The sequence below is a fragment of the Triticum urartu genome, chromosome 6A (assembly GCF_056163025.1).
Source record: "Triticum urartu cultivar PI428250 chromosome 6A, HENAU_Tu73, whole genome shotgun sequence".
NCBI classification, from domain to species: domain Eukaryota; kingdom Viridiplantae; phylum Streptophyta; class Magnoliopsida; order Poales; family Poaceae; genus Triticum; species Triticum urartu.
The window spans coordinates 496,967,765-496,988,806 of NC_141878.1; the positions used below are offsets into that span (position 1 = coordinate 496,967,765).

General features: G+C 44.1%; 1 protein-coding gene across 3 annotated transcripts; it reads right to left on the reverse strand.

Moving 5' to 3' along the window:
* Positions 1 to 808: 808 nt before the first annotated feature.
* NOXY38 (tetratricopeptide repeat (TPR)-containing protein) lies at positions 809 to 14,990 on the reverse strand. Of its 3 annotated transcripts, none has more exons than XM_048679684.2 (29): positions 14,797 to 14,990; positions 14,317 to 14,558; positions 13,707 to 13,771; positions 13,178 to 13,367; positions 12,956 to 13,087; positions 12,630 to 12,780; positions 11,718 to 11,911; positions 11,521 to 11,622; positions 11,076 to 11,211; positions 10,876 to 11,004; positions 9,449 to 9,803; positions 8,992 to 9,096; positions 8,076 to 8,194; positions 7,060 to 7,168; positions 6,841 to 6,942; positions 6,166 to 6,300; positions 5,912 to 6,082; positions 5,752 to 5,838; positions 4,969 to 5,100; positions 4,757 to 4,864; positions 4,613 to 4,681; positions 4,226 to 4,384; positions 4,082 to 4,138; positions 3,972 to 4,012; positions 3,464 to 3,583; positions 2,802 to 3,111; positions 2,622 to 2,729; positions 2,031 to 2,096; positions 809 to 1,537 (listed from the first exon to the last, which is right to left on the reverse strand). In XM_048679684.2, exons 2-29 carry the CDS (start codon positions 14,552 to 14,554, stop codon positions 1,121 to 1,123), a joined length of 4,107 nt encoding a protein of 1,368 aa, XP_048535641.1. In that variant the 5' UTR covers positions 14,555 to 14,558; positions 14,797 to 14,990; the 3' UTR covers positions 809 to 1,120. The 3 variants fall into 3 exon arrangements, with proteins under 3 accessions (XP_048535641.1, XP_048535639.1, XP_048535640.1); XM_048679682.2 differs by having other exon boundaries at positions 12,630 to 12,786; positions 14,797 to 14,989; XM_048679683.2 differs by having other exon boundaries at positions 12,630 to 12,786; positions 13,707 to 13,768; positions 14,797 to 14,986.
* Between the last annotated feature and the right edge of the window lie 6,052 nt (positions 14,991 to 21,042).

A 21,042-nucleotide genomic window follows, 5' to 3' on the forward strand; every position in this document is an offset into this window, starting at 1 on the left:
CTGATCGTCAATCGTCTACGTTTACGTGTCTTGAGGTTGGATCCTTCCAATCTACGCTACTCTTCATTGGTGGCGGTTATTGTTTTGGTGTGTTGGTTCTATAGGCCCCTAGCACGACGATTTTCCGACTGATTACTACGACAAGGGAGGGGCGATGACGGTGGCGCGCCTTCGGCTTGTAGTCATCGCTAAGTGGTATACAGATCTGGATGTAGTTTATATTATTTCTGGTGTTCGTTCTACTGTCATGATTGAAGAATGAATAGATGTTCACAAAAAATAAAAAACTTATGTTATCTTAGCTTTGTTTATCATTGGTTATAGTAATCAGCTGACGCGGCCTACTATCTTGCCTCGAACTGAGCCAGTGTGAAATGTTGCACTATATGAAATGCGTTTAAAGTTCCTGCAGTATTACTATTAATTTGTCAAAATGCTATTATCGACCACAAATTCAAATTCATAAGCTATGTTCCTTTCCGCAACTTGCAGGGCAAATTTGGATTGGGATCTTTTCACATTTTGCTCCGTAGGATTTCATTTTACTACATTAGCATAAGCAATGAGATACTAGTGGAGATTGGTATTTTGCTACATTTTGCATTTCTAAAGTAGTGATCTAAATGCTCTTATATTTCTTTTCAGACGGAGTAGATTGCCGAAGGGCGTCTTTTGTTGGCATGCATGTACATAGTGGCTACGAATGACCTGAAGGGTTAAAGAGTTTGTCCAATTTGAGGAATTGGATGCAATGCAAGAGGCCAGTCAACAGATAGGTTGAAACAATGCATTTTCTGAGGCACAAAAGTAAAAATGAATAAGAAAAGATATTAACCTTCAGCTTTGTTAATTTCTGTGTGCCAAACAAATTGGCATAGCCAGTTTACAGAAATTAGATATGGAAGGCTTTTTATCTCATCAATCAGAAGTATCGCCACAAGAATTTGTCTTCACCCCATCCTCGTTGCTATTATTATTATTGCACTCATTCTACGAACCCCACCCCACCATAAATAAAATTACTCTGCCACTATGTGGACGTGACAATCCTATGGGCCAAAAAATGATCACCCTAGAGGTCCAAAATTGTAAGGAGAAAACAGCCATTGCAGAGTCCTTTCTATGCCTTCTGCTTGGACTTCTGCTTCTTCAGCTCCAATGACGCACCTAATCCTACTGGGGCTTGACCGTCAGCCTTGGCCGACGGACGGCTTGTATCCTTGGCCTCCTTTGCGCCATTCAGGGCAGGACCGTTGGACTGCGGCACTTCAGATTCAGTTGCCTGAGCATTGCCAGAAGAAGCAGCAGACGCGGAAGCAGCGGAGTTGATGAGGTTGAGAATTTGATTGATGTCAGAAACGCTCGCAGCAGGCCCGTTGCGGAGATTAACACCCCTGGCAACAGCCGTTTTTCGGGCTTCTGCGGCCGCCTTGGCAGCGCGCTCGTCACCTCCTCTTACTCTGTTGACATTTGCTGGTCCATCGCCACCAGATTGGATCGCAGCTGCCTTCATTGCTTGGAACAATCCAGGATGAGCCTGCCAGATCAAAGGTAAGGACTTGATACCATCACCAACTAGGCATGAACTACAAATGTAGGGTATTGACTTGAAAGAAAAGGCAAAAAAAGAAGTAGCAATCTTGGCAGGGAAAAAGGTGGATCAAACGGTACTCTAGGTCCAACAGTACACATCTTATACTGCTTACGGAAATGATTCGATATATTTTGGCAGGGAAAAAGGTGGATCAAACGGTACTCTAGGTCCATCACCAACTAAGCATTGAGCCCAGCTGCCGGTCAATGAAAAATTTAAAGCTGAGTGTGCAAGATTTTAGTGTTGCCAGTTTCCATATGAAGCTAACATCCTGAGACCAAGCAGATAAAAATAATAAGAAGGTTGGGCAATTCAACCATCCGCTTTTAAACTACCTGTAATTCGGTCCATAGCATTTTGCTGTGGTGTCATTCAAATAAAATGAAATTCAAAGGGTGTGGTAGCAGGACTTGCATGTTGCACCCAATAAGCTTACCTTCAAGAATTCAACAGCGTTAGCAGAGGGGACAGTTCCCTGGCCTTTTTGCTTCTGCGCAATAACCTGCACAAGAAATTAACTTAATCTCCCATTGATAATACAACTAGGTGCAACACGCAAAGGAAGCAAACTATGCAAAGTAGAAATGGAGCCAAACTTTCCCAAATTTACTATGGAAATACTCCCTAAGTTCCAAAACAAAGTGTCGTGGTTTTAGTTCCACGACACTTATTTTGGAAGTGAGGGAGTATGTTGCAACAACAACAACAATAACAACAACAAAGCCTTCAGTCCAAAACAAGGTGGGGTAGGCTAGAGCTGAAACCCATCATATCTCGCAACCAACTCATGGTTCTGGCACATGGATTGCTTCCACACACCCCTGCCCATGGCTAGTTCTTTGGTGATATTCCAGTCCTTCAGATCTCTCTTTACGGACTCCTCTCATGTCAAGTTTGGTCTACCCCGACCTCTCTTGACATAGAGGGAGTATGTGGCAATGCAAAAAATGTTGCTACTTTCGGAATGTGCAAGAATCCCTAAACCAAGAGTGAAGCAAACCATGGGAATTAACTTTTCAGCACATACCTGCTGTTCTCGCCCCTTAAATGTATTCAACCAATTTTCTGAATCTTTTGTTCGTGAATCATCACTACCTAACTGTTTGACCAGTATATCATGTGTCTTGGTTTCATGCTGCCACCAAAATCAAAAAGTCAGTCAAATGTGTAAAAAAAATATTCTGCCAATTTTTCTGTCAGAACTAACCTGAACTGAAAGCTTGTATGCACCCATACAGCTGAATGCAATGGCAAGAGCATGATAGCAAACTGCTGTTTGAATATGACCTGGGCCTAAAAGGCGCTCGTTCTTCTTAAGTGCTTCTTGAAGATACCTAAGAGCAGTACTCATATTGCTCGCATCCTGGTACATCATCGCCACATTTATAAGAGTTGCTGCAACATCCGGATGATCAGGACCAGATGCTAAACTCAGCAACAGCAGTGTACGGGACATGTGTCGCAGCGCAAGTTCGGTTTGATTGAGCCCATGATAGAACAAAGCCATGTTACCGTAGCTGAAAATAAGGAAACATAGGATTAAAAGAAGATTAACATCAGATTGGTAGCCATGTGCTGATATCAAAGAGACAATGTTCTTGTACTAACAAGCTGAACACTGCTCAACAAATTTCAACTTTGTGAACAACAGAGAAATCACTACCGCTACAAAAAAAGTAGACAACTCATAAATGTAACATCCAAGGTTAGATTTTCAAAAAGCTAATGCTTTTTAACCAAGAAACTGAGCCTTCCACTCCTGCTTTGCAATTTTTGATTTCAAATTGATAAATAGGTTCGTTTTATGGCAACTTGAATCAACAGCAGTTACAAATAATAAGCACAAATAAACTAAATAAAAGTACATGCCTGTGGGCTGTATCAGGATGGTCTAGACCAAGGCATCGCTCATTTATGATAAGCTCTCTATGTTGCTGCACAATTGCTCCTGCTGTGTCGCCGGCATGGTACAAAACCATAGCAAGGTACCTTTGGCAAAATAAAAAAAAAATAAAGAACAGAAGGATTTCAATAAAAGTTTGTTCGCAAAAAGACATTGTTAATACGTTCACAGTAACAAAGATAAGTTGTTTCAATCAGGAATATTGTTTCATAGGAAATCTTCTTTCTCATCTACTCATCTTCATGGTAACTTGCATGTTTGTAGTCAAACATGTGATATCACAATATATTCTTAATAATGTTTCTCGTACTGATTTATCTCAGAAACATTTCAAATTGTAAAATTACAGTAAGCATGATCAACACAACTCTGAAAATTAAAGGAGGTTTAGGATCTCAACATATGATTTTTCCTGGTAAAAGAAAATAATAATAAAATAAATCACATATAAGTGTGTGTGTGTGTGTGTGTTACCGGCAACAGTTCGCAGCATCCTTGTGCATGGGACCATTGATCTGCAATAAGCAATGATCAGGGGTAAATAACAGAAGCTCAGAGGATTCTCATGCTAAGATGTATTTTACCTGTTGAAGTAGAGAAAAAGCTTCAGAAAATAGTGCATACGCCTCATTTAGAGTTCCCTGAAAAGCATGAACAAGAATTTGCAAAATTCATATATTGAAATATTAACCAGGTACAAGAAACAAGGCGGTATAGGAAATATATACCTCAGCCATCCGGATTTTCCCAGCTTCCATAAGCTTCCTTGCATCAGTACAGGTAGGAACTGAGTGCTTAACGACTGGTTGGAGATTCAAGATATCTGAAGGTTGGAATGGAGTAGTAGAATGCAGATCGTATTTGCGAGCAGCAATTGTTATTCCCACCTATTAAATGAAGAATATTTGGTATGTCAGACAAATTAGATGGCACCATAATTGGCAGGCACTATATACTACGTGGAACATGATTCTAAAAGCAGGCCAACATTTTGTAAAAAAGAAAGTGCCGAAAAGAGCAACGGGAACTCAGAACGTAAAAATTTCTTTTTGTCAAAGACCAAACCAAGCATCATCCGACAAATATATTATCATGCAAGTCTGAACACAGCTAACCTTTTGGCAAAGATTGCGGAGAACTGCAACTCTTTTAGCCCCAACCCTCACATCATCCGGCGCTTCAAACTAAATAAATGAAGCCCATTCGTCATGGTGTTAGATAAAAAACTGAAAACATAAAGAAATAGTAACTGCCCACACCTGGTATTTATGTTTCGCGAACTCCTTAATGTCAGACCAAACTCCGTCAGATGTTAGCTGGGAAAATGCAGATTGACCCTTTTTTGAAGAAGCTGATTGACTTGATTTCTGGCCATTGAATACAGTTTTTGTACCAGCAAAAGGTTAAACAATAATAAACTAAGCTCCAGATAAATTTCCACAGTGCATAGCAAATTCACAGGAAAGCATACCTTCTGGGTTTTCGACTGCGGGCTGCCAGTACTACCTTTTGTTGAAGCAGCCAAAACTTTGCCAAAAAAACAATTCAAGAAATGAGCAACAGCAGGTGCAATATTATGGTCCGGGCTTTGCCTCAGTATGTCCTGGAGTAGCAAGAGCGCATGATGGTTAAATAAATAATATTCTAACACCGTAAGTAAGTTGAACATGGCAACAAAATAAAAGGCTGCAATTTTGAGATTTCTATGACAGAAAGAACTACATGTGACTAATCATCATCTTATAACATAATTATCTAATGTAAACTAACCCACAGTGTGGATATCACAACAGTATGTGTGTTGCAATAACTTAATCCTCCCTCCGTCCCAAAATAAGTGTCTCAACTTTAGTACAACAATTATTTTGGGACGGAGGGAATACTAAATTGTGCTCCAGAAGTGAAGATGCACATTCATAGCAGTGCAAGTAAACGATGTCTTGTTCACTACTACTTTCTTTTACAGGCATTCACTTCCTTAGCAAGAAAGCCAACTTTTGCACTTTAAATATTATTCACTTTACAATTGGCAGCTCATGGTAAAAGGACAAGAAATAGCCAGCTCATGGCAACAAGGCTCATGGTAAAAAGACAAGAAATAGGCAGCCAGAGTTGTAAAAGGACAGATGAGCCGCATTGAAAATGCTTGGGGGACGTAGCAACTACCATAGCAGGAAAAAATCTCTAATGTTGTAAACTGTTTGATGTCACAAATAAACAGCTACATCTAGCATAAACAGGATAGGAACAGCACCTTGACAACATGCTTCGCAGACCTAACAATTATCTCAGCCGAAAATAAGTCCCACAGATGTGGCAAATGCTTGATCAAGCCTGCAACCTGAGAAATGGATTGTTTTAGGAACATAAAAATGCAATGCAATGTTTTGATGTATCAGTGCACAGAGACTTACTTTGCCCAGATACCTAACATTTATCCCATTGCTATGCAGCACATCAGTTAAAGTTTGACCGTCCATAGGGGAGACATCAAGAGAGCAAAGATCCTGAACAAACTTTGGGATCACCGTATCTAACAGATACGAACCAACCTTTTTAACCAAAGCTTCATCTGCTTCAATCTCCTAAGAACATTGAAGAGCACACTCTTTTTAAGGTGCAACAGCAGCAAAATAAACAAAGGGTAGTTATTACTTATTAAACTCACCTCAGGACTGCCAGCAAGCTTGTACTCCGTAAATACATTTGGATTGAAAAGAATTTCAGCAGTCGAGTCATTACTTTCAGCAGGTGTAGAAACAGGGGTTTCATCAGACTTGTCATGTTCCTCCACAGAAGCAGCCTGAAATATCAGCAATAAGATTCTAGCGACCATAGAAGCAACAATATCATATCATTTCTATTTAGACTTTGGCCCTTTTAATGGATAAGTGCACAAAGTCATCCAAGTTCTCAAACTTTGTATATAAAATGGAATGGCAAAAGTAATTTGCCTCGAGTCACTGAAGAGAGCAGACTCTTGATCAGGCAACTGCAATGCTACTAATTAAATGCAGTTTCAACATTTTTTCTGTTCCGGAGCAACAAAACAAAGAACTAATCTTCCGTTACTGATTAAAACAGCATGCTAATTGGCTCAATTTGGAGGAAGGCAGTCTGATTCTATTCTTTCAGTCCTGCCTCAGCTGCTATCTCCTTTGGGTTCTTATTACAAAAAAAATTGGATCATCATTATATTTCATTACTTCTTATGTGCCCTTTTGTACTCATTTTTTATTATTGATGTATTCTGAGCAGGGACTGTTCATGACAAAGAAAAAATGTATGCTAATCTTCCCTAAACAAGAGTAGAAAATGCAGTGAGAAAAATTTCTGCACGAACCGTAGCATCAGAACCACTGGCAATGTCATCAGATTCTTGCCCATTCGATTCTGTGGGAACATCCGGAACTTTCTGCGTAGGGGATTTCTTTATGGATTCAGCCTACCCAATTCGGAAAAATTAGATAGTTAGAATTAGCCATGAAACAAATCATGCATCAGTGAAACATAGGATCCTTCTTTTTTTTATTACAAAACCAAAGCTATGCCATCAGCTGACCTCGACAAATGAGGCTACAAGCTCAGGTCTCAACACACAGAAACGGTGCTGCAGTCCAATGTAGTTAGAATCTCGAGGAGTCACTCTCATCAGATCCAAAATATAATGCCTACAGTGGGGGAAAGTCAAACAACAGCATGAAACAAAACTTTAGGATCACATGAACACATTTAACTGTCGGAGCAAAGATAACACGAAAGTGATGTGTCACGAGACAAAAGGAAGAGAAACAAGTAAGAGATGATTTCAGACAGTTTAGGCATGTGATGATGCAAAGTGGATCGGATCAAAAATACACTCACTAGTAGGATATTTGCATGTTCAACAATTCCATAAGAAAAAATCTAGAAAGGGGCAAAACCTTGTGAACTGGCACAAGTAGGCAAAACCACCCTTGGGACTTGTTACTATTATGACCGGTTTTACAAGCTTAAGCTGTTGAATGGCCCTTTTTTCTCAGGAGTTATGTGGTCAAAGAGGTAAATCCCAGGGTGAAATCTGTTTTTCTTTCTTAAAAAATCCAAGCCTCAGGAAAAAAAATGAAGATCTTTGACAGTTCATGCATGTGCTAGTCAAGTTCACACCTGACCAGAATGCACACCTATTAGGCTTTTTACATATTTATAATGTTTCTAATCAATCGATCTAGCTAACAAAGAACCTTTAAGAAACTACAAAAGGCAACAGTTGCAAAGCATTTACTCCCTCCGTTTTTATTTAGTTCACATATTAGCTTTGGTCAAAGTCAAGCTTTACAAACTTTGACCAAGTTTATATACAAAAATATTAAGATATACAATAACAAATCAACAACATTAGATTTATTCTTAAATGTACTTTCACGTCGTATAAATTTATTATGATAAATGTCTATATTGTTTTCTATAAACTTGGTCAAACTTTACGAAGTTTGACTTCAGTCAACTCTAATATGCAGAGTAAATAAAAACGGAGGGAGTAATTTATCAATGAAAACTAGTAAAAGAATCAATGTTTAACCTCAAAATAAGAATTACCTGTCATCACTACCAACGATTCCCTTGCATTCAACTGTAGCAGCTAATTTTACAGGATTGCCAGAACCATCCAAAACCACATGCTCCTTCACATGGAGACGCTTTGCAGCCTCAACTACCTAACAGAGCGGATCTTACTTTAGATGTCAAACGAAGATATCATCATGAAATAAGAATATCCAAATTTGGAAACAAATATTGCTCCCTTCCACAAATACTTCAGGTATGTATGATAGCTGAATCTTTCAAAACTTGCATATGTAATTTTTGCACTGGCATTTCAGACGAAAATCAAGTGGGCACAACTTAGCCAAACCGCTGACGTTACAAAAAAGTGCACTTCAACAGATAATCAATTGTGCAGCAGTCAGACAAAGCCGTACATCATTGTGAAAAGTGCATAAGGCAACCAGCGGGCCAGGTGAATTAGTTGAAAGTAGAACACAAAACGATGGATATAGTGTTTCAGCTAGCCTCTAGCCAAACTGGGCCTCAAACAAGAACAACAAACCAGTAATCCTCCTACTGTTAGTTATTATGTTAAGCAACTAAACATTAACTAACATACCAACCAGGCAACCAGCATGACAGGTGAATTAGTAGAAAAGTACAACACAAAACGATGGAAATAGTGTTTCAGCTAGCCATATTAAGAACTGAGCCTCAGACAAGAACAACAAACCAGTAAGCCTCCTACCGTTAGTTAGTTAAGCAACTATATAATAACTAACATGACACGACAACCAGCATATTTGAACAACCAACTGGCTGCAGCACAGCACAATTGAATTCCTGTCTGAACTGGAAAGATGTATGGAGGTCGTGACAAACGAAGAATAGTCACCAGACATAAGAAGAAAACCGTCCAATCATGTGGAACAATAATATGCAAATAGGACAAAAGATGATGGCTGACCTTTGCATGGAATGACTCGTTCCAAGATATCTTCTTGCCATTATCAACAGAACCATACAGAAGGGAGTCAGACTTGTCTCCTTGAAGAATACCAGGTATGATACTCTACAGATCCAGTAATAGGTACAAGTTACATTCATATATAAGCAAGCCTTTGCATCGCAAAGAATTACAAAGGAAATGATAAGGTGGCTCAAACATGGATATATGTGGAAAAAAATACAAAATGCAATTACGAAAATCTTAATATAATATGCATCTTTCTACATTGAATCAGCTTTTTAGGGCATCTACTAATCCAGCAAATATAATTCAAGTATTAATAACCTTATAAGAAGAACCGACAGCACTTCAAGCATGGAAAAAAAATGGAACCCAGTGGTATAGCAGAAGATCATGATGTAAGCAGGAAAGTGTCAACAAATGCCATAAATAGAGAACTGTTTCTTGCACATACCTGAGCTACAACCCTGTGACCTCTGTAATCAATTATTGCCATGGCAAGATTATAAAGCCCCGAAATATCAGCTTCTTGGTAAGATTTCGTTCCTTTCAAGTCATTATTAGCAGAAGCATAGGTCGCCTGCTCACTGTCTGCTATTTGTGCCTCTGTAGGTCCTTCCAAAACACTGTTTGCCTCTTCAGTTTCTGAATCTGGTGCTACTCCAGAATCTGCCTTGGCACCCAAACCTGGGGAGAGGACTGGCGTACTCCTGCTAGAACCATTTTGGCAATCTGGCTTTTGGTCCTTTGAGATTTGCTCATAGTCAGAGTCAACCGCAAAACTGAAGAAAATGTTGTTGTGGACATACCTGAAATGTATAGGAGCAGATGTAAGCATCTCCAAAAGGAACTGAAGCTAATCAATCAACAGCCAGTCAAGCCACTCAAACAGAGATGATGGTATCCAAAACTAAGCAGTTAAAAGTGAAACTGACGATCTAAAAAGTATGTGTACAGTGCATCAAGCTAAAAGAAGCAGACTGGATGTTGACCAGCCAGCTCCAGGTAACTACTATAAACGCAAATCTTGATTCTTAATTCTTAGTTTAGCACATGTGCAATGGAAGACAAGTTACAAGTGCTTACACTCAAATCCGCTAGGTACCTACATGATATTCTAAGCAGGGCATATTAATCAATGGTGCTTTTTTGAACATGTGACTAGGCAACATCATGAGAAACCCCAACAAGATCCATTCGGTGAACTTGGATATGACAAAGTGGCCTTGAGGACCACAAGATTGCAAATAATCCCTCAGATCACACAGCAATCTCACAATCTCAGTTTTTACGAAACCAAATACAACCAAGTTTCATCCAATGGTCACATGTCATGTGACCTCAACCAACTATGGGTTTGCACTCGGTAATCCCTGCACGGATTACATACAAACAATGTTCACATGCTTGAATAACAATGCAAAATAGATGACAAGTTTCTCAAACTTGATTCTTGTCAATGTAAAATAGATGACAAGTTTCCCAAACTTGATTCTTGTCTAGCTTGGAGTCATCAGTCTCCTGAAACACCCGTTTTCCTTGTCGAGGTTGGAGGGAATGACTGGAGCATGAATTAGTTGAGGAGATAGAACCCCTTTTTTGCGAGGGAGGGACAGAAACCCTTGACACAACAAGGTTCTCATTATCGTTATTGGCTAACTTCAAAGTTCAAACAAAGTGCCAAGAGCTTCAGATTCTAAAATCATAATTAAGAAGCATGATAGCTACACACATATACCCTTATCACATACATACCACCCTTATTCATTCAATAACACATTATACCATGACATCAAGCAGACTGACCTCAAATCAGAAAAGAGAAACAGAAGTGATGTGGTAGTTAATTGGCAAACAGTGTGAGATTCAAGTTTTACTCACATATGGAAACATTCTGGATCAGTTGGATTGATTGGAGGTATACATCTATTGATGACACCGACTGCTCCTTTTACAGCAGCATCAACAAAATCACATGTCACTTTATAGAGTGCTCTGCCTCGCAATATCCTAAAATATCCAGAAATAATATGTCAGCAAGGCTTATAGGCAACAAAGATCATGAAATGGTAAATAAGTACCTTTCTTGAGGATTGGCATGAGGAAACTCTCGGCATGACTGCAGTTCCTCATTCCAGTCTCTCTGCATCCCAATCAACTCGGTACCATATGACAGCACAACAGAATCCTCAGCCCTGGCTGCGTCTCTTCTATGTTCTGTCGTACATAGAAATGTGGATGCGTGTTAAGTTCAATACAACATAGTACACTAAGATGATGAATAAATCAACATGGAGCCATCCAAAATTATTAATTATTCACCATGGCAAAAAATATATCAAGAATTATTAATCAACATGTGTGTTAATCAACACAGTCCCTTTTATGACTTTTTTAACCTCCCTTTTATGACTTGTTGAAACAGAAATGAGGGTGAGAACTTCCTAGGCTTAGACAAGCCTGATAACTTTTTGAAGATATAGAAGATAATATGGCAAACATGGGAGAATATACTGAGGAAGTTACCTGGCACGGGGTGAGCTCCCAACCAAGAAGTCACTGGAAGCAAGGCCTGAACATTCTCAAAAGGATGGGCCGATGCTTTGCGGTCCAATATTTCACGAAAGCCTTCAAAAAAATTGTCCAAGTGTCACTATAGATAGATGAAATAGTACTGAGGCCCAGCAAAGTTAGCCAGATAAACTCTAGAATAAACACAAAACCTTTCTTAAACTTGGCGCTAATTTTTTGTAGCAGGCCAACTAAAGTGCTGGCTTCGTGAGATTGTTTCAAAGGTCTTGAATCCAAAACACTTCCATTGCTAGCGTTCACATAAAAAGATTTGGAGCTCCCCGTGATGCAGTGTTTGCTTCCTTCTAATGTCACAACATCAATATAGATGAGATCCCCATGTAACCTATGGAAACCATCAGTGCTTGTTAGTTCCTCGACATCCAAATAGCAAGGGAGCCTTATATATATAAAGCAGTCATATTAACAGACAGATCCTCGCTGAGGGAAAATTACACAGAAAAATGATGCTTTGAATAAAAGCTCAATGGATAATAGCAAACTACAGGATTCAATAGTATAACCCATATGCAAATCAATATAATCCAGTATGGGAGGAATATAGTTAACCAAAGGTGCAGGTGGAGAGACGAGGCCAGTAAATATTAAGAATTGACAGCGGGAATGATACATTTTAGCGCATCAGTGGAACTTTAACAGGATGGAACTAGTATAGATGATACAACTTTTAGTTACAGAAAGATCTTAAACTCTCATGTTTTCCCCCATTCTCCCTAGTTCCTACCATGCCACTAGCACTATGTAGGATTCCTGAATTGTTGGAGGAGTGTGTGCAAAGTACTAGCATGACTAGAAAACCATCATGGTCATGCTAAATTTTGAATGATAAATTCAAGTGGACCATTCCCATAGTTCTAACATACAAACCTACTTGATTAGTCACCACAGCTTCAAAAGCAATGTAGCTTAACCGGCCTATCATATGAGAATCCAGAGGGCTGATGTTTCGAACAATGGTTCTTGCGAAGGTGGAGGATTGAATGATGAAAAACTATGTCCCAAAATAATGAGACAAGGATGTAAATCACAATCGTAAAAATTACCTCCTATAACTTGGTGGAGGATTGAATGATGAAAAAACTATGCTGTCCACACATTTGATTTCTGCTGGTGCAGATGCCAGCAAATTAGTAAGAGCTACAGTAGTATCCTCCATGAAATTCAAACCATCAAGCTCCTGGTGAGCAGTTTTTCCTGCATCTACAGGGGAAAGCAAATAAGAACTACATCAACGACAGGTTGAATTAACACTTCCGCACAAATCATAGTACTGCTTGGTAAAATTGCAGATGGCGCCTCAACTAACAGACAGCATTATCAGTAAACATACAGAATTAAAGAAGGAAGAATCTCCACATGGTATTAGTACCTGCATTTTTGGCCTGTGCAGACTCCTGCTGCAGAGCTAGGGATGTCGATAGTGAGACATGAAGACTAGAAAGAGAGAGCAATTCCCGGACACGGCGGAGATGCGACCTAATAGACCTCTCATCATATGTTGCTGAAAGAAACATTATTTTCAGCCCCATCATATAAAGTAGTTGAACCAACAACAAAAATGGATAATTTGCATAACTGCCTGTATACATACCAGCAACCATCTCCAACGAACAGCCACCAGCAGTTATATCTGCAATCTCAGAAATTTCATTGTAGTCCTCTAACTGGTGTGTTGAACCATCTTTCGTATGCAATATCAAATCATAGCATGTGTAGAAGCAAGTTTCAGGAGCGTCCAAGAGGAATTGTTTGACATCAATGACAGAATCTCCAGGGCTTAGCTGCATATGCAATAGCACAATATTTTTTAAAAAAAAATCCTAGTCGCTGTTCCCAATACTATATGACAGTAAGACAGCGTGGCCTCAAGCAAGCCACTTTGGAAGTAAAAATACTAACTGGAAGTGTGATGAAAATATTATATTATGAACATAAATCCACCTAGTAGAGTAGTGGTAACATTTTCATATGAACAGTCATCAATCAAAATAGTTTTGTGCATATAAGCAGTCAGAATAAAGAAATTTGACCGCTTAAATTCTAAAATATAAATCCCATGTGTTCTGGTAAGAGGCTGTAAAATCCAAAGAGGTAAAGAGAATAAGATTTTTTACACGTACCTGCAGCTCCAGCTTTTCACCTGATTGCGTCTTAACAGAAACAGGGTATAGATGAAGCTCTCCTGCTTGACACACAACGTTTCCTTGTTAGAACAGTCGAATGTCCAAAAGAAAGAATACTATTACGAGAATGCAGCACATATAGTCCTCACGGTTCATGAAATGAAAAAATTCACATGATGATGACAGGAACTAGAATGAACTTGTATACAATGCTACCGGCCAAGTGCAACTGAAGACATATAACCATAGCCAACTGTAAGTTCCAGGGACAAGTTTCTGCCAAATGTAATGCCTATCCAGTGTCACTAGTTTTACAATCGTCTGGCATCAATAAATTAAGCACACAGTTAAATACAGCAGCATGCAGCATGTTATTCGTTCAGCTTAGGAAATTACACCCACAAAATCTAGCCTTGATCTAGATTACTTCATCACTAATAAAGAACCTGCGCAAGTTGGATACTTGTAACGCCTAATGTTCTTATCTGCAACCATTAATTTCCCAAAAAGGTCACGACTTTATGAACCTAAGAGCCAAAATACCACGTTTCCCAGTCTTGTGAATAAATACACTATCGATGTAACATAAACAGGCGGTTGTCCTCACCTTCAGCTGGCTTCTCTGCAGCCTGTGCGGCCTCGGCCGCATCCCCCTCCTCCTTCTCCACGTCCGCGGCAGCGACCTCAGCAGCAGGGGCGACCTCGGCAGCAGGGGCCTCAGTCACTTCCCCGTTCTGGGGCTTGGCCTCCTCCACCACATCAGCGACCGGCTCCACCGAGACGGCCTCCTGGCTGGCGGCCTGCGCCTTGGCCTTGTTCCTCGCACCCTTGGACTTGCCCGCCATATTCCTGCAACGAGCCAAAAGCAGCGCCGCCGCCTCCAAATCTCATCAGTCAAAAACTTTATACCCCGCCGCAGCCGGCAACGCACCGAAAACACGACAATTCTCCCGGCTAAACCCCATCCGTCCAGACCGGGCGCCACACGGGCGCGCCGATCTGGACCGGAATCAAAACCCTAAACCCTCGGCACGCCGACGAAGCGCGCGCGCGCGCGAATGGGACGCGGAGTCGGGAGGACGCGCACCTGCCTGCCTGCCGCCCGCGGCGCCGCGGAAGGCTCGGCACCGCCGAGGGGGAGGGGGAGGAGGGGAGAGGAGAGGCGGCGCGAGGCGGAGGACGAGACGGGGACGATTGGCTTGTGGAGGCGAGGGGCTGTTTGGGTAAAAGGGGGGAGAGGGAGGCGGATGCGTTCGCCGGCCGCTCCTTTTTATACGGGCGAGCGGCCCCTCCTGATCCCCCGCGGTCGCTGGGCTCTGCTGCTGGCCTCTGGCCTCTGGGTGAGACGGCTCTCTCAATTTTTCGTTTTTCCTTACTCCTTCCGCACGCACGGGGGGAGTCCGGTGATATTTCGGCGTCTGCTTTGCGGCTCCACGGGGGTAGTTTCGGCATCGGCTGCATCGGGCGCGGCTCCGGCGTGGAATCTCGGGGGTGGTTAGGGTTTTGCCAGGGGTTTACGCGGCTCTAAGCCACCTCATTAGAGTGCCCTGATTTAATTATCAAAATAGGCAACCGGAGTACCATGATCAGCAATCAATTGACCAAATCAATGCAGACAATTGATTCAACTGGTAAATTTTGAGGGTCGTTTGGATGGTTGCGGAAAGTTGGGCATGCATGGACACATTTTAGTGACAGTGGCGCTAAAGAGTATTTTGTCGGGTCTCAACAGTCCTATGATACATTTACTTGAGTTGGGTCTACATTAAGTTATGAAGACGTCATGCTGGTGCTTATGGTGGTTCCGAAGACAAGCGACTCATGGAGAAAGTATTTCGTCAGTTACTAAATGATCGGTGGCTATTGCAAAAAAAAATAGCTCTTTTAAAGCCAGCTCACTCCCGATCGGGAGGGAATCAGCAGGTACCATGGTCTAAACCCTACTCCGTTTTGGTGAAAGTTAATGTAGATGCATCTTATCATCCTGAGGTTGGTAAAGGGAGGGTAGGAGTCGGCTTGTTAGGTAATTTTCTTGCCTCCTCCACTTCTTTTGTACGACGTGTTTCAGTTGTTGCGGCACTGAAGGCTCTAGCCATACATCATGGCCTTGCTCTAGCCCTTAATTGTGCATGTAATTATGTCGTTGTGGGGTTGGATGGCACGGATTTAACTGATGCTTGCTCGGGGCAACAACAATATGATCATGCGGCGGCAATTTATGCTCGGTGTATGGGGATCGTGGGAGTTGTCGAGAAGGTGGAGTTTCTACATGTTCCTCATGGAGCTAATGGTGTGGCACACAAACTTACTAGAAAGTGTTTCTAGGACGAGAATCCTTATAATTAGATAGATCAACCTCCTAGCTTTAATTTTTCATGTACTCATAAATGATGTTTTTGTGCTTTGATTATCAATAAAGTGTGTGTCGGATTCAGGGCTCCGCAGACCCAAGAAAGGTTCGAACTCTGGGGTGCGTGCGAAGAACTCAATCTCTCCAGCCTACCAACTCGTCGCTCTCACAGCCTAGCTCAATGGACGGGAAAGGAAAGGGACACGACAGTTTACCCAGGTTCGGGTCACCTTGCGGTGTAAGACCCTACTCCTACTTTGGGGTGGATTAGCCTCGCGAGGGCTGAGAATGAACTAGTACAGGGGAAGAACAACCCCAGGAGGTCAGTTCTTGTGTTTGTGTGAGCCAATGAGGGTTCGGGGGGTCCGATCCCTTCTATGGTGGTGGCTAACCTATATAGAGAGATGCCTTGGTCCTCTTCCCCGAAAATGTAGGCGGGAAGGGATTCCACAGCAGCCAAGTTTGAAGGGGGACAAGAAGTACATCGTGGTCGTCGGACAGAGAGGAGCGAGGCGGAATAGCGGTGGCGGCGGCTGACGAGGAAGGACGGAGGAGGAGGATGGAGTGCGGCGCTGCGGGGCATGGGAGCCTAGGGTTTGTGTGGTGGGGCCGTGGGGTTGGGGGCCTACGCCACTTGAGACGAGACGCAGTGCGGTGCGCGCGGGGCTGACTGGCGAATCCCTCTCGCACACCAGCGCGGCCAACCCAACCAATAAGAGGGAGAGACGAGCCCACCCGTCATTGGGCAGGAAAAACAACCGCAGGTGAAAACAAGATTTACCAGGAGGTGAAGATCTGACGGCTCAGATGCAAAACGAGGATGATCTAATGGCCAAGAAGGCAGCAAATCGGGGGATCACCATGGAGCCAAGTTGGCTAGCAACCTTATAGGTTAGAATAGGCAACCGGAGTACCATGATCAGCAATCAATTGACCAAATCAATGCAAACAATTGATTCAAATGGTAAATTTTGAGGGTCGTTTGGATGGTTGCGGAAAGTTGGGCATGCATGGACACATTTTAGTGACAGTGGCGCTGAAGAGTATTTTGTCGGGTCTCAACAGTCCTATGATACATTTACTTGAGTTGGGTCTACATTAAGTTATGAAGACGTCATGCTGGTGCTTATGGTGGTTCCGAAGACAAGCGACTCGTGGATAAAGTATTTCGTCAGTTACTAAATGATTGGTGGCTATTGCAAAAAAATAGCTCTTTTAAAGCCAGCTCACTCCTGATCGGGAGGGAATCAGCAGGTACCATGGTCTAAACCCTACTCCGTTTTGGTGAAAGTTAATGTAGATGCATCTTATCATCCTGAGGTTGGTAAAGGAAGGGTAGGAGTCGGCTTGTTAGGTAATTTTCTTGCCTCCTCCACTTCTTTTGTATGACATGTTTCAGTTGTTGCGGCACTGAAGGCTCTAGCCATACAGCATGGCCTTGCTCTAGCCCTTAATTGTGCATGTAATTATGTCGTTGTGGGTTTGGATGGCACAGATTTAACTGATGCTTGCTCGGGGCAACAACAATATGATCATGCGGTGGCAATTTATGCTCGGTGTATGGGGATCGTGGGAGTTGTCGAGAAGGTGGAGTTTCTACATGTTCCTCATGGAGCTAATGATGTGGCACACAAACTTGCTAGAAAGTGTTTCTAGGACGAGAATCCTTATAATTAGATAGATCAACCTCCTAGATTTAATTTTTCATGTACTCATAAATGATGTTTTTGTGCTTTGTGTCGGAGTAATGGGCCACGGGTAGCCTAATCCGAGTCCCAGAACCTTTCAAGACATCGGGCCGGCTGCGCCCCTCAAGACGTCGAGGTGAAGCGCCGCCTTCTGGTGGCCGGCTGGCTCGACTGCCGACTGCTAGAAGGCGACCATGCTCAGGAAGGCGGCTCCAAGACAGGCCGACTCCTGGCAGGCGGCCTCCAGAGAGGCCGGCTCCCAGCAGTCGACCCACGGTGCCCTCAAAGTCTGCACCCCCATTAAACTAGACAGGACAGGGTGAGGCAACAGTGTAGCCCATCCCCTCCCACGAATCCAGGAGCGGGCGTGGCCATAGTGCCTCGTACTAGCGGAGATCTCCGCCCAGCGCGACATTGTTGCCACTTCGCCCTTGACGTCACTCCTGACAGGCCAAGCCCTGCTCCCACGACCGCCTGTCGGTACGGCCCAAGGACGACGGGCCCTACCGGTCAGCGAGAGCCCAGAGGGCAGCGGGAGCCACACCAGTCGGACCCGAGGGAGGCCGGCTCCCAGCAGCCGGCCCGGTCCTTCCTCAGGGCCCCACGCACCATTAACCAGATAAGATGCGGAGTGGCTACAGTGATCTCCCATCAGGCGGCGGGACTGTAGCCACGCCTCCCCGACCGAGCACGCGTCATTATCAACACGGCTACAGTAATCCACAGCTGGCAAGCCCCGCGAGCGGCGGAGGCGGCCTGTCGGCTCCGTACCAGACCAGCCGGTGGGGTCCACCAGGCGGCGGTCCCCAGCAGTCGGCGGAGAAGCTGAAGGCCAGAGAGACTGATAGTCGGGCCCTACGCCCGGCCGGATTACCATTGTACCCCTAGAGGTAGGCCTATATAAACCCCCCAGGGCACCCATGCAAAGGGTTCCCACCCCGTTAGAATTAGACTCATACCTAGAGGAAGGAGAGAGCAAGCCTTGCCTTCTCCCACCTCTAGCATACAGCTCGAGGAACACCATTGTACTCACTTGTGCCTTAGTGATCATGCAGAGACCCCGCAGAGCAGGACTAGGGGTGTTATCTCCTAGGAGAGCCCCGAACCTGGGTAAAGTTCGCCGGCGTACATGTCTACGCCTCATCCCGCTTCCGGGCACCGGCAACGTTCTACTCGCTCCCACCATGATAAGCCATCCATTGGCATATGTCGCACCCAACCCCCGATATTTGGCGCCCACCGTGGGGCGAGTGTTGGGAATCGTAGCAGAAATTCAAAATTTTCTACGCATCACCAAGATCAATCTATGGAGTAATCCAGCAACGAGAGAGAAGAGAGTGCATCTACATACCCTTGTAGATCGCTAAGCGGAAGCGTTCAAGAGAACGGGGTTGATGGAGTCGTACTCGTCGTGATCCAAATCACCGATGATCCTAGCGCCGAACGGACGGCACCTCCGCGTTCAACACACGTACGGAGCGGAGACGTCTCCTCCTTCTTGATCTAGCAAGGGGGGAGGAGAAGTTGATGGAGATCCAGCAGCACGACGGCGTGGTGGTGGAAGTAGCGGGATCCCGGCAGGGCTTCGCCAAGCGCAAGCGGGAAGGAAGAGGTGTCACGGGAGGGAGGCGCCAGGGCTTGGGTGCTGCTGCCCTCCCTCCCCTCCACTATATATAGGGGCCCTGGGGGGGCGCCGGCCCCTAGAGATCCCATCTAATGGGAGGGGCGGCAACCTAGGGGGTGGCTTGGCCCCCAAGCCAGGTGGAGGCGCCCCCACCCCTTTAGGGTTTCCAACCCTAGGCGCAAGGGAGGCCCAGGGGGGCGCACCAGCCCACCAGGGGCTAGTTCCCACGTCACTTCAGCCCATGGGGCCCTCTGGGACAGGTGGCCCCACCCGGTGGTCCCGGTACAATACCGGTGACCCCGAAACTCTCCCGGTGGCCGAAACTGGACTTCCTATATATATATATATATATATATCTTTACCTCCGGACCATTCCGGAACTCCTCGTGACGTCCGGGATCTCATCCAGGACTCCGAACAACTTTCGGTTAACCGCATACTAATATCTCTACAACTCTAGCGTCACCGAACCTTAAGTGTGTAGACCCTACGGGTTCGGGAGACACGTAGACATGACCGAGACATCTCTCTGGTCAATAACCAACAGCGGAATTTGGATACCCATGTTCGCTCCCACATGCTCCACGATGATCTCATCGGATGAACCACGATGTCGAGGATTCAATCAATCCCGTATACAATTCTCTTTGTCTACCGGTATAGTGCTTGCCCAAGATTCGATCGTCGGTATCCCGATACCTTGTTCAATCTCGTTACCGGCAAGTCTCTTTACTCGTTCCGTAACACATCATCCCGTGATCAACTCCTTGGTCACATTGTGCACATTATGATGATGTACTACCGAGTGGGCCCAGAGATACCTCTCCGTTTACACAGAGTGACAAATCCCAGTCTCGATTCGTGCCAACCCAACAGACACTTTCGAAGATACCCATAGTGCACCTTTATAGCCACCCAGTTACGTTGTGACGTTTGGTACACCCAAAGCATTCCTACGGTATCCGGGAGTTGCACAATCTCATGGTCTAAGGAAATGATACTTGACATTAGAAAAGCTTTAGCAGACGAACTATACGATCTTGTGCTAGGCTTAGGATTGGGTCTTGTCCATCACATCATTCTCCTAATGATGTGATCCCGTTATCAATGACATCCAATGTCCATGGTCAGGAAACCATGACCATCTATTGATCAACGAGCTAGTCAACTAGAGGCTTACTAGGGACATGTTGTGGTCTATGTATTCACACATGTATTACGGTTTCCGATTAATACAATTATAGCATGAACAATAGACAATTATCATGAACAAGGAAATACAATAATAACCATTTTATTATTGCCTCTAGGGCATATTTCCAACAGCGAGGTGCACCGTCGTCCGGAGACCTGTTCTGGACGGGAACCCTTTTCCTCCCTGGCGAGCATAGCCAGCCCGGCACGCCAGACGGAGTCTGTGCTGACGCGCTGCGTGGCACGGAGCTCGCCTGCGCGGCAAGCTGCCTCGCCGACATTGTTGGCGAGGTTCGCCTCTCCGACGAGTCGGCGTTCGATGCGGGCAATGACGGCCCCGAGAGCCGCCTCGTCAGCCTCCTCGATCAGCTCCATGTAGCCAACGAGCCCGCTGCGGATTTGGAATCTGTTGGCTCCACCGACCCGATGCTTGTCGACTCCGACACTGCATCGCTTGATGCGTTCCCCACCAACGTG

Excerpts from the sequence above, each read along its gene's own strand:
- NOXY38 (XM_048679682.2), bottom strand. The coding sequence starts at position 14,554 with ATGGCGGGCAAGTCCAAGGGTGCGAGGAACAAGGCCAAGGCGCAGGCC. Across the intron at positions 8,195-8,991 it reads ACGAGTCATTCCATGCAAAG|GTAGTTGAGGCTGCAAAGCG; the intron begins GTCAGCCATCAT and ends CCGCTCTGTTAG. Across the intron at positions 6,301-6,840 it reads CCAGTGGTTCTGATGCTACG|GCTGCTTCTGTGGAGGAACA; the intron begins GTTCGTGCAGAA and ends CTGATATTTCAG.